The 13,794-nt window shown below is 44.0% G+C and overlaps 1 protein-coding gene across 2 annotated transcripts in view; it reads right to left on the bottom strand.

The window, feature by feature from the left end:
• The window catches only part of OVOL2 (ovo like zinc finger 2), a 51,161-nt gene extending 37,756 nt beyond the window's left edge, over positions 1-13,405 (bottom strand). The window contains exons 1-2 of one of the 2 annotated variants that reach the window (XM_007476648.3): positions 12,878-13,405; positions 11,687-11,967 (exon numbers count right to left, since the gene is read on the bottom strand). In XM_007476648.3, the coding sequence (XP_007476710.1) occupies positions 11,687-11,967; positions 12,878-12,977 (381 nt within the window). In that variant the 5' untranslated portion in view covers positions 12,978-13,405. Of the gene's footprint in view, positions 1-11,372; positions 11,595-11,686; positions 11,968-12,877 lie in introns of those variants that run through there. The other variant, XM_016427642.2, reaches the window with a different exon arrangement.
• Between the last annotated feature and the right edge of the window lie 389 nt (positions 13,406-13,794).

Here is a 13,794-nt window from a genome sequence, read left to right as displayed (position 1 = left end):
AACAGACAAATAGTGGGGTTTCTTTCTTGCATACTCCATTGGTCAAGCCAAAAATTCCTAAAGAAATGACATTCACATCCAAGAAAATAAAGGCCTTTAGAAGGCCTGGATATAATCAGCATCAGGAAAAGATAAGAGCCTCCAGCAGTGTCAAACAATGACTATGTATTCCTATTCACCAAGTGTGACCTTTCTTCTCCCTTCCAGGACCAAGAGTGCACTTCAGTGTTTCTCCTTCCGCCAAAACCTTCAGGTCCTACGTTTTTCTCAGGTCCATAAAAGCAGGCAAATAAAATGATCCCCATTTCATAGGGAGGGAAAATAAGGCCCCAAGATATAATAGCAAATTATTGGGCAAAAAAACAGCTTTGTATTAACTCAGCAGTCATTTCAGTTTATGGAATATATTGGCTAGTAACTAGGCTCCAAAGTTTCATTTTTCCTACTTTACTCACCCCACCCCATCTCTTATCTCCATAGCCAGATTAGGTAGCCCTAATCCCATCACCATTTATCTGGTCTATTAACTACTCTTTTTTTAAACCCTTACCTTCCACTTTACAATCAATACTATGTATTGGCTCCAAGGCAGAAGAGTGGTAAGGGCTAGGCAATGGGGGTCAAGTGACTTGCCCAAGGTCACACAGTGAGGCACTGCCTGAGATCATAATTCAGGATCTCCTGTCTTTAGACTTGGCTCTCAATCGAGCTACCCAGCTGCCCCTATTAACTATTTTTTAAGATGTTCAATAACATGAACAAAGTATGTTGGAAACAATCAATTTAATTTTTTTTTAGAGTGCCAAAGATAATTAAATTGTTCTCAAAATTCTTCCCTAACAGGGACAGCGAGGGGGCTCAGTGAATAGAGCCAGGTCCCCATAATCTCCATAGCCTATCCTTTACCAATCCAATACTTAGTATGAATTCAAGGATATGGGTTTAAAAAAAAAAAAAACCCTTCCAAACACACACAACCTTTCTAATAGAATAAGAACTCTTTAAAGTAAGTATCAGTGATCATTTTGGTCTTTGCATCCCTGTCTACCACAGTACCTGGCTTGCTTAAGGGATGTTATTTGAATTAGAATTAAATTGTAATTGGCTTTGAATGCTTCAAGAATGCTGTTCAAATGGAATCCTAGGTGGTTTCTTTCCCCCAAATAGGTAGAAAAGGGCCAATCAGTACCTTACTTCTTGGTGCCTCCCTTGCAGACAAGCTGGCTGGCTGTTTGTTTGTTTTTTTACCTCTTCTTAGGTTTATATATTTTCCCCCCAAAAGTTCCGTCCAACCACGGTGTGTCAGGTTGCTGGGAGCTATTCACTCTCTCTCAGGACAAACACATCTTCTGTAATCTCAGCTCTGGGACCAGCTCTCCCTGGGATACACTTACAGTTACTTAAGATACAGCCACTTACAAACTTAAGAGCAAAGAGGTCTACACTTTCATATTCCAGAGGAAGAAAACAAGGCTTCTGGAGCAGCTCAGTTACTTGAAAGGCAGGTAGAGTACTATTTTAGCTGAGATCCAGAAAAATGTATATATAAAATTGGTGTGTGTTTGTTTTTTAAGCCCTCAATACTAAATATTGGTTCCAAGGCAGAAGAGTGGCAAGGGCTATGCAAAATCAGACTTAAGTGACTTAAACTCCAGTGTCTAAAATGAACTCAAGTCCTCCTGTCTGTAGCTCTGCTCTATCCACTGAGCCACCTACCTGCCCCTGGATACGCTATTTAGCTGTCTGAGATCCTGGAAAATGTCCTGTCTCTAAAATTGAGATAATGATACTTTCACTGGCTTTTAGGAGAGAAAAAAATCCTCTATCTCTGCCTGAAAGCTTTTACTGTCATCTGTAAGCCAAGGTCATCATAGAGTGAGAATGTGGCGGGCCGGGTTTCAAACCCAGAGCTTGTGATCCCAACTGCAGAGCTGTCGGGAAGATTAATTAAGTGAAAAGGACCCACTGTCCTGAGGGTGCAAAATAAACAGCCAGGCCAATGAGACTGTGTGTGTGTGTGTCTAGATACAGGGAGAGAAAACATAAAAGAAGAGTGGCAAAACCCCAGGGGCTTCAAAGTTGTCTTGCAGACTGCCCAGTTTGCTACCGAATCTCAGCTTTCTTTCATTTGAAAAACATGCAAAGTTTCTAGCTTGCCCTTCTCACAAACAGAATCTCTGTGTCATAAACAAATGTACTATTGTCTTCCCGGGGCCAGAGGAACAATAGCACCAGAAAGCAAAGGGAACACACCAAACCTGCATTTTACTTCAAAGCTACCCTAAGAACTGCGTGCGTGCGTGCGTGCGTGTGTGTGTGTGTGTGTGTGTGTGTGTGTGTGTGTAACAAATTTTATAGACACTGCTTTTTTTATGCCAATGATCCTTCTAGCAGATAAGTTAATTAAATTAATGGGTCTATCTCTAGAGGGCATACATTTTAAATCTCTTTAGAGTGCCTCAGTCACCTAGGAGAATGAGTATATATATATGTGCACATATATAGTGTGTGTGTATACACACACACAGAAAGAGAGAAGGGGGAGGAGAGGGAGGGAGAGAGAAGGAAGGAGAGAAAGAAGAGGGAGAGGGGGGGAGAAAGAGAAGCAGGAAGAGAAAGAGAGAAGGAGTACTAGTCCTCTTTTCACTTCTTTACAATTAAGGCATTCAATTCATGCCATGCATGAAACATGCAATTCAAAGCATGTAAAATATCTTTCTGTAGGTGCACAGTCTCGTCCTTTTAGGATGACATAGTTCAGTCAATGTAACAGGTTAAGATTTTTTTTAATCTACCCTATTTGAAATCAAACAGCCAATGGCAAGAAATTGACATTTTAAAAAGCCCTAAAAGAATTGGGGAGGGCAGTGAGGCAGCCTAATGAATAGAGAGCATCTTCCTGAGTTCAAATCTGGTCTCTGACACTTACTAGCTGGGTGACCCTGAGAAAATCACTTAACCTTGTTGGCCTCAGTTTCCTCATCTGTCAAATAAGCTGGAGAAGGAAATGGCAAACTATTCCAGTATCTTTGCCAAGAAAATGCCAAATGAGGTCACAAAGTGTCGGACACAACTGTGCACAGGAAAAGAATGGTCAGGGCAGTTAAGAGACACTGACCGACCACAAAGCTTAAAACCTTGCCACAAGGTTTGAAGCACAAAGTTTCAGTAACTCCAATGCTTAGCACAGGGCTTTCCTTCAGGTACAAAATACTCAATAAATGTTTGCTCAAGAACCAGGAAAACAATGCACAGTATACAATGAGTACAACAGTGTAAATGGCAAGAACTACCACAAAACAATCAAAAGTCAATGTTGTAATATTACCCCCAAAAAATCAGTTTAGCCCCAAAGATGGGCTTTTAGAAGATTTGTTCATGGATATGGAATGTTACTTTGAATGTCCTTTTTTGGAGGTATTGATTAATTTGAATTTTTTCTTTTTGTTAAAATTTCTTAGAGAAGGAGAAAAGGGAAAGGGTGCAGAGGGAAATCTAATACATGTAAAATGTGAAAGATAAATTAAAATCTATAAAACCTATTCTAGAGGCAGTTAGGTGGCTCAGTGTTGGGCTTGGAGTCAGGAAGATTTGAGTTCAAATCCAAATTTCTGTGTGACCCTGGGCAAGGCATTTTACTGGTTCATCTTAATCCACTGGAGACAGAAATGGCAAATCACTCCATTATCTTTGTCAAGAAAACTCCATGGATGACACTGCTGTGCTATGGTCCACAGGATCATGAAGAGTGGGCCACAACTGAACAACAACAAAGCCCTTTGCTGAATTCAATCTCATTTAAATCTCTATTCCTGCTCTCCCTTAATCCTTTTCTGTCTCCTCTCCACCCACAGTAACCAAATCCAACGAAAGATTCAATTCAAAGTTCCCACTCCCCAGGAAACCTTCCTTTACACAACAGGTTTATTTCTCCAGCCAAAATCACTTAGCACCTAAGTAAGCAGTATTTATTGTCGGCTCTCCAGAGCCCAGCACAATCCACCCCCTCTCCCCAAGCACTCACTTATTACTACTTGAGGACTGATTTAATGGGGAGAGAGGGGAGGAGGTGATCATATACTTGGATCCCCCATAAGAAAACCAACGGTTTAAAGTGTATTTAGGATGGATTCTGTTACTTTTAAGGGGCATGATAGTATAGGAAAAAATGTAGTCAAAATAAGATCTGGGTTTGAACCCTGGTTCCCCCTTGGCATATCATTAATCTCTGGGAGATGTATTTCCTAAATTGTAAAATGGAGAGAACCCTACTTGTATAGTTCTATGCACAGAAACCTGGGGGGAGAGGGAGAATCCTCCTAGTTTTAAAACCAGGAAGCCTGTGATAGAACAGGAAAAAGGCTTGGACCTTGGGGTTCTTAACCTGGATTCAGTGGAACATGTTGCTTTTTTTAAAGTATATTTTGATAATGGTATTGCAATCTAATTGGTTTCCTTTGTAGTTTTATATATTTATGTGTGTTTTTCCCCTGAGATGGATCCCCAGATTGCTAAATCAAGTCTTAGAATCCCCCCAAATCCTTCCTTGGCCCGGTGGAATCCTCTACTCCTGCCATATCGTAACTTAAGGGATGCCATGGAACGTAACCTTTAAATTATATTATCCTCCATAACCCTGTGCCTCACACCCTCACACATTAGGCATCCACATGTTAATACTTGAGGACTGATTTCATTTCATCAGAGGGATTTTATCTTCACTTTTGACTGGTTTGGCAAAGCCTGGTAACGCTAAGTTGCCCTCACTCTACCAGCCTCTAGTTAATATGTAAGTATTAGGGACTTAAACATTTAAAGGAACTCATTTGTAAAGGAAGGAATCCTTTTAGCAAAATGCTGTCATGGATATTCTCAAACCTTTACTTAGATTTTGGAGGGCCAGACTTCTGATTTCATCAGTATGCAGTCATTCCCAGGATAGTCTCATGAGAGCTACCGGAGTCACTGAGAGATTCCATAGCCAGGATGGGGGGAATAAGTATTAAAATTGGGATTCTAAATCAGGCCCTTTTGACTTCAAGGCTGAACTTCGACCCACTATACCATAACTGTCTTTTTACCTTAGAAAACGAACACAGAAAAATCATTTTGGTTCTGTATCACTCTCCCAGGGAAATACTCTATCACCAACACAGGTATTATCCTGGGTACTTGATGCCCAATGGTTTTATGATCAAAGAATCCATCAAGACGGGTTTCCCCCTCTTAGAAAGGCTTTTTAGTATGGAATCCAAGAACCCCCATAGGGTCTGTGAATAGATTTCTGGGGACGTAGCTATATAAAAGCAGAAAAAAAGTATAGAGACAGTCAGAGAGACAGAAGGATGAATAGATATGGATAGGAAGACAGTTACAAAAATACAGAAGGAGGGATGGATTTAGATAAACATAGATGTATGGATACATAGACAAGATTTAGAGACAAACAGGGACAGAGACAGATAGATAAAAGGATAGGTGTATTTGGATGGATACATCAATTTGGAGATGGATGAATGGACAGATATGGATAAATTTAGATAGAGATTTAGATAGCATTTCTTAACACTTAAAAATATGGCAGTTAGACTAAACACTACTAAACAAAAAGGATATAAATATAAGTAATCAAGACAGTTATATACAGTAGTTTACATTCTAAAGAGAAAAAACAATATCTAAGGGAGGAGCTGGGAGGTAGTGGGGGAGGTGGGCTCAGAGGATGTGTGCTAAAGTGACACAGAGGGCTGAGACCCTACAGAGTAGGGCAGAAGCTGATCTAATCAGAAACCAGCTAAAAGGAGACCCCAAGGTGAATACATGGAAGAGAGAAATAAAGTTGGAGAGGTAGGCTGAGATTTAGAGACCAAAACATTGCTTTCATTTGATTCTAGAGTTAAGTGGAGTTTATGAAAGGGGGGAGGGAGGTTGACACTTATCAGACCTAAATTTTAGGAAAACCATTTTGGTGACTTTGTGGAGAGCGGATTGGGTGTCTGTTAAGTTTTCTTCCACCTTATTTCCCTCCTCCCCCCCATACTGGCCTTCTTGCTGTTCCAGGCTATGATTCTCCCTTCTCAGAACATTTTATTGGCTTTCTCCCATGACCAGAACTCTCTCCCACTTCCTCCTCTCTGACTCCTGGCTTCCCTATCTCCTGCAAGATGCCTTTCCTTCTAAGATTATCTCTCATTTATCTCGCCTAGATCTTACTCGAGTTGTTTGCACTTTTTTTAAATTTATCTTATTTGAGATCTTATTATAGAGTTGTTTGCACTTTTTCTCCTGCATTAGACTGTGAGATTCCGGAGGGCAGGGGCCATTTTATGCCTTTTCTTTTCAGCTCCATTATTTAGCACAGTGCCTGGCATACAGTAGGGACTTAATAAATGCTGGTTGATTTAGGTTGAAGTTCAAACAAACTAGAAAAAAAAGACTACGAGAATAGATTAGAATGTAGAAGTAGAGGGAGTTCAAGTCAGAGGCTATCTGCAGCACCGGGTTGGTTAGAGGTGATGGTGGCCCTGAGAAAACAGAGAAAAGGAGACAGTTAAAAGAAATGTTGCAGGAAGAAAAATAAGACCCTACAAAGGATGGGAGGTAGGTGATATAGTGGATATCAGGCCAAGCTTGGAGTCCCTCTTCTTCCTGAGTTCAAATCCCATCTCGGATACTTCCTAGCTGTGCGACTTGACCCTGTTTACCTTAGTTTCCTCACCTGTAAAATAAGCTGGAAAAGAAAATGACAAACTAATCCACAGTATCTCTGCCAAGAAAACCCCAAATGGGGTCATGATGAGGTGGACACTACCCAATAACAACTCATGGAACCAAGGGGCAGTCAGAGAAGATGAACACACCTGAAAATGACTAACTATCCCATTGGAAAGGATTGGATTTGTAGAGTGAGGGAGAGCAAGAAGAGTCTAGTTTTGTGAACATGAACGTATGGTGGTGCTCTGGAGAGGGCTCTGAGGAGGTCTTAGGAGAAAGAGAACAAGGTCGGTTTTGATTGGGAGTTGAGATGCCTAAAGGGCATACAGTCTAAAATAGCCCGAGGGCATTTAGTAATACAGAGTGCTGGAGATCAGGGGGGAGAGGAATTCTAGGGACTGATATCTAGATCTGAGAGGCACCTACATAGAGAGATGAAAAGGACTGTATAAAGAGAAGAGAGCCCTGTGTGGGTTTACCCACAGTCAACGCAGGGATGATGAAGCAGCCTCAGAACAGACGCTAAACAACATGAAAACCCAGAAGATGAGGATGGTCAGTGATTTCATGTGCTGCAGAGGCCAACAAGGATGAGGACTGAGAAAAGGGCATTGCATCTGGCAATTAAGAAATCACCGGTAACTATGGAGAGCAATTTCGATCGCGTAAACAAGATCAGAAGCCACGTTATTGAGGGTTTCCGAGTGGGAGAAGAAGACTTTTCCAAAGAGTTCACGTGGCAAAGGGCCATGTAGCAAGCAAGGATGGTGGACGCTGGTGAAGTGGTGTTTTTGTTGTTTTAAGGATGGGATCTATGCGGTATATGGTCAGCTCTCAGAAGGGGAGGGGAAGAAGGAAATTACTGCAAGGAGTGGGTGAATCCATATTCAGATCACTAGTCTTCACAATTTTCTTTTGGGCCAGAAAGAAATTAAGAATACTTTTGTAATTTAGAGACTAAGAGATTCGCCTCAGCCACTAAAAGGTTAAGTTACTTGTCTAGGACTGTAAAGGCAGTTTAAGGTTGGAAGCCCACTTGAACCCAGGTCTTTCCAGAAAGGAAGCCAGATCTTTCTATCTAGTCTACTGAACTCAGTGTAATAAATAAGCTAACATACCTCCAGTAGGGTGAATAAATAATGCCTCCCACATATATAGAGAACTATTTTCAAATGTGTGTAAATATTATGACTAATAAAATGCAAATTCACTTAAAACTTTCTGGGATTCATAGCTTTTTGGTATCTTTTTTTAGTTGTTCTGTCGCTTTAGTTCTGTCTGACTCTTGGCAAATAGAACAGACAGGTTTGCCATTTCCTTCTCTGGTTCACTTTACAGAAGAGGAAACTGAGGTCAGTAGTGTTAAGTGGTGGCACAGCTAGTGTTTGAGGTCAAATCTGAATTCAAGAGGATTCATCTTCCCGACTCCAGGCTCCTCTCTTATTCTCTGAGTCAACCTAACTGTTGTTGGTATCATGTATTTTTCTTAATCAAAAGATACTAAAAGTATCATTCACGCAGGAATCTACAAAATTTTCTGACACAGAAAAAGAATCTTATATGCTTAAAAAGCTACTGCACCCACTGACCTAGGCTATCAATTAATCAATGAAATAGACTCCCTACTACTATAAATTGGTATTCTCCATCCAAACACCAAAACAGGAATTTTCTAAATAGTTGGCTAAAAAAGTTTCTGATATTTTTCTCTTGTTACTTAAGGAAAGTAGAGCAAGTGAACCTAACTAAATAAATCCTCCCTATGAAGAATTCTGTATAAAGCCAATGGTTTACTTGAGACCTGGGGGTCAATTGCCCAAATAACACAAAGACTGAGATTATTTTGATATCACAGTACTTATGGTTGGAAAGCCAGGTACAATCAGATGGCTTCAGTAGCAATAGTTTTTTCCAGAACACAAACAAGCAGCAACAAAAGAGCCCTTCTGTTTGTCAGCAGCAACTTTGTTGGGGGGAAAAAAAGTGTAGTAGGTCTAGCATTCTTAGGACAGTCATTTTCCTGGATTAAAAAAAAAAATTATAAACACTCCTTTTGTCCTGGGACCTGAAGTCAGATGATTTCCAAATTTTCAATCTCCAGCCCTGATCACTCTCTCCAGGTGCCTATCTGGATCCATTTCTACCTGGGTGTCCTACTGCTAGCACCTCAAACCCAAGCCATCTAAAAATCAAGCTGATAGGGGGCAGCTGGGTGGCTCAGTGAATTGAGCCAGGTCCAGGGATGGGAGGTCCTGGGTTCAAATATGACCTCAGACATTTCCTAGCTGTGCAACCCTGGGCAATTTACTTAACTCCCACTGCCTAGCCCTTAACCACTATTCTGCCTTGGAAACAATACATAGTATTGATTCTAAGATGAAAGGTAAGGCCTTTTTTTTTTTTAAATAAAGCTGATTATCTTTCCCCTAACCTAGCTCCTCCTTCTGCCTTCTGCCAATGGCGTCTTCATGGAGTCTTCTATATTAAAACCAGGGTATTCATTTTTTTAAAATTCTCTCTCTCACTTTTCCTATCCAATTAGTTACCAAATGCTGCTGATTCTGCCTCCATGACAGTTCTTAAATTTGTCTCCTCTTTTCCCTCTGCCACCGTTTATAGTAGAGGCAAACTCTTCATCACCTGCTTGTTTAGTTTCCCAATAAGTCATCCCATCTATATTCTTTCTCCCTCCCAACCCTCAACTATCTTGGTTAGGTTTATCTTTCTTATAGACTAGTCATATCAATTCTCTTTATTCATGATCCTTCTGTGGCTATCTACTACAGACCAAGTAAACTTCCAACTCCCTTCCCTGGCACTCAAGGCCCTCTTCAATCTGGTAACTCCCAACTTTTCTGGCAGCACGACATTCTGCTCCTCCTCCACTTACCATATGCTTCAACCAAAATGGGCTACTCACCATTCCCTAGAGGGTCCACCCTCCAAACCTTTGTGCATGTCATTCATTAATTCTGCCTGGAAATATTTTCCCTGTTCCACCTGTTGAAATCCTATATCCTTTTCTTCACTGAATATACAAATAAACTTCACATCTTTCCCCAGCAAAATGTACAATGTTAGTCTGCAAACAGGAGGCACTTAATAAAATGTTGGGTGAAAATTGCTCCCACTTTCTTGAGTCTTTTGATCAAAATATCTGACTGCCCAAGCAGAATGTTCAAACTAGACTCATAATTCTTCTAGTTAAGTCAGTATTACTTAGACAAGGTCCAAGTGATGGCTGTTTGGAGACTCTGTAGTTATGAACAGATTCCTAAATTTCTGGAAATTCACCCAGTCACATGTTAAATGTTAATCCTACATATGCCACAATCCCACAAGCCATCATTCTAGGATATTCCTTGGACTTTAAACTATCAGAAAAGCAATTATTTCTTTCCTAGTAGAGATTAGGAGTTTAGATGAGAAAGGAGACAATTGATGGAAAACCTAGAAATGCAAAGATGAAGTGAGGGAGAGAGAATTTCCAATTCCGGTCATTATGGACTTGAGGAAAATGGACATTTTTCTACCAAGGCATAAGGAGTCCCAAAGTAAGCAACTTAAAATTGTGAATTTGCAATAGGGCCAGAAGAGGAAGAATACTCTAATCCCTTGCCTTATTCCCCAAGCAATTTATTCTCTCTTTAGCACAAAGCTGTAGGGAGGAGGGTGCACAGGCTGGTTAATTGCCCCAATTAGAAAAAGATCTACTAATACTGGCAAGTTTATGGATAAGGTGATTGGGATACTCTTCAGTCTTCCCACACCTCCCTCAATGCCTTTCACTTTCATCAAATGAGAACAGTGGGCAGGGAAATTGGGAGTATGGGGAATAAATAAATTCCATTCTTTCTTCCCAACAAGGAATTTTAAATCAATAAATAAGACCAAATGAATGTAATCAGTGATATGGAGATAATAATTCAAGACAAGTTAACAAGTCTACTTCAGCCAGAAACATCAATTATTGACTCCAAATGATGGGGCAACTGGGTCCCCTTCAAACCACATATTCTTAAATCTTTAAGTCCTTAACCAAAGAGCTCCCAGCATACATCCAACATCTCCCAAAAGAAAGCACATAGAATTATACCTTATCAATCACATTAGTCATAGAAATAAATTCAACATGGGTAGCTTCCCATCTGAAAATAGCTTGGCTTCGCCAATTCACAATGGAACCACATAAAGTGGGAGGCTTGCTCAAGGCTGGAGTATGGTGCATTTAAAAAGTTCCTTAGGAGAGCTACTTTCCCATTTTCCAATTAACTGATTTCCTCGACCTTTGATAGGCCCCTTTGTCCTTCCATTCCCTTTTAAAGAAGAATGTCAGAGTTTGCCCTCAGCGGAAGGGTGGGAATTCCCTCCTCCCCGACTAAACACCACCAAACAACAGAGATCAATGGAAATGCAAACTACAGGATTACAAAGCAAAGCTCGGGAACCCAACCCCTACAGCGGTCCATGCAAAACCTAATCATTTTCAACATGGATTCCCAGCAACTTTAAATGTGCAGACTGTAGGGTCTACCTCCGCTACAAACGACAGTTACAGAACTGCAACAAAAAATGCACCCGACGCCTTCACCAAATGACGCACGAGGGCCATTTTGTAACAAGCAGAAAGCTACAAAAGGTGTAATAAAAACACCTACTACTCCAGTGTACGTGGCCACGCTCCCCTTTGTGCACACATCCATTTGTGATGAGAAAGCAATCCATCAGGGAACGTGACGGTGCCCGAGCCCTGGAGGCAGCTGCTGTGGCTGCCGCCCTGCAGGAAGGCGCAGCTGGCCCCGGCCCAGAGTCAGGTGCACCGAGCCGGCGACGGTTGCGTGCACAGGTTCCCGGGCGCGGCGCAGAGCGGGCTTGGGGGCGGGGAGGGGCGAGGAGCGGGAGAGGGGTAGACGCCAGGGCGTGGTGGTGTCGGCGCGGCGGGGGCGGGGTGGGGGCACAGTCTATCTAGTACCTTGATTTTAGACCTGGCGGTCGGGCGCTTTCCTGCCAGGTGCAGCACTGGCTCCTCGTTGGTTCTGGGTTCTGGGGCTCCCGATTGAGGAGCGAGATGGTCCCTGGGCTCCGACTCCTGCACGGAGCCGCCACTGCTGCTCTCTAGGCAGCGGAGCTCGGCGCCCCCGGGGTCTCCGTTGCTGCCGCCGCCGCTGCTTTCGCTGCTGCTGCTACTGCTGCTGCTGCTGCTCTCGCTGCGGTAGTCCTCCGTGCTGTAGTGGAGCATGCAATCCAGGCTCACTGGGGAGGGGGGAGGGGAAAATACAACACAACACACAACAGGGGGGAGTCAGTCCCCGCGGGGGTCTGTCCTGGGAGCCCAGGCGGAAGGGGAGGGAGATGAGGACCAACCAAGCTGTTTGACCTCCGGGCGGTGCCTTGGCAGCAGTCGCCACAGCTTTAGCCCCCACCCGAGACCTGGGAACAGTGCCAAGTGTTCCCAAGTGGTAAAGGCGTTTGGGTGGGGAGGCTAGGAGCCCCGGGGAGACGAGAAAGTGGGTTCTCTTGCTTTGTCAACAGGAGACGAAAATGGGGTGGGGTGGGAAGAACAGGAGCACGGCCATCCCCCTCCCACTTCCATGCAAACAGTAGCTCCATTGGGAGGCTCTGGGGGGTCGCCACGGAGGCTTGCCAGGGTAGCGCTGCGTGGGCACTGTGCGCCTGGGTCTAGGAGCAAGCTTTCCCTAAGAGGCAGCGGGCGGGCTGCAAGGGTCTGATCAATCAGCGGAATTGCATCTCCCGCTTCTTGCAGAGATGAGTTAGGGGAAGGTCCTTGGGGAGGAGTGTAAAGAAGGTGAAAATCAAATCATGGAAATAAGTATCCTTCGCAGACTCACCACCACCCCTCCTCCACACACACACTTAATTCTGGGTCGGCTCTTCCCTACCCCCCATCCAACTCCCAATCTACAACCTGGGGTCTCGTCGTACCCGGGTAGTAGCGCCCACTGGGGCACTTTGTCCAATGTCCCCGCCTCCCTGTCCTCTCCCCCTCCTCGGTGTTTCCATTCCCCCCCCTCCGCCGCCCCCAGCCCCTGAGTGGGGATGGGAAGCCATGCCCTGGCCCATCAGCGCCCCCGCTTCCTTCCCATTTGGGGAGAGGGGGCCCACGCGGTGAGGTCCCATCCCCCGTTCCGCTTCCCCCGCTCACCTGGGATGTAGGTGTCGGCTCTTTCCTCGTCTGGGAGCTCATCCCAACTGCGGATCGTAGCCACTGGGTTTCTTCTCTTCACCAGGAAGACTTTGGGCATGGTGGGGTTTGGGAGAATAGAGGAGAGCGGTTCGGGTACCCTTTACCTTTACCTGGTTCCAGCTCCCCCCTCTCAGACTGGCGAGCTCGCGCCCCTGAACTTTTCCGTGCGGATAACAGCCCCCTTCTCACCCTCGTCTCTTCCTCTCTCAGAACTCCGCAAGAGGCGGCTGCTTCTCCTGCCCGGAGAATCCAGGGTTCCCCACCCCACCTTCCCGCCTCGCCTCGCCTTGCTTTGCCTTTCCCCGGCACTCCCCCCCAGGGCCCTTGAGCCCTCTGCTATCCCAGTTGGGCCCCCACCCTGGCCTCGATCTCTCCGCCTGCTCCTCGCTTATTTCTTAAATCGTGGGTGAGACCACACGGAGAAAAAAAAAAGTTTCATAAGGTGGAATAGAAAATGCACCAGGAAACTTGGGAGTGAGCATGCGCCCTGCAAACATAACGGTGTCAACAAGCCTCCTTACCTGTCTGACCGGTTCAGGCGGCTCAGGTTTGTTCCAACCCTTCCTTAGGCATGAATGTTTGCAAAAGAATTTAACGTCTGAAAAATTTTTTTAAAAGGGAAGAACATTTTTTCATGACCCCCCCAACATATACACACATGCTCCTTCCCCCATTACACGCATAGTCAGTGCAAATCTCAGAGGGAAATCCCAACTCATATTATTATTATTTTTTAAACCGTGCATCAAACTCTCCTACCCACCCACCCACCCCTTTTGCGAAACGGCCAAGAGATGAGTGGGTTTGTTTCAGATCACCTTGCAGTCAAATGGTTCCGTTCTTCTGGGTGTTAAAAGATGATTCCCTGAGCTTGC

The sequence above is a fragment of the Monodelphis domestica genome, chromosome 1, assembly GCF_027887165.1.
Source record: "Monodelphis domestica isolate mMonDom1 chromosome 1, mMonDom1.pri, whole genome shotgun sequence".
Lineage (NCBI taxonomy): Eukaryota > Metazoa > Chordata > Mammalia > Didelphimorphia > Didelphidae > Monodelphis > Monodelphis domestica.
Note: the sequence above shows the minus strand (reverse complement) of the source record. Positions and strands in the feature narration are given on the sequence as shown.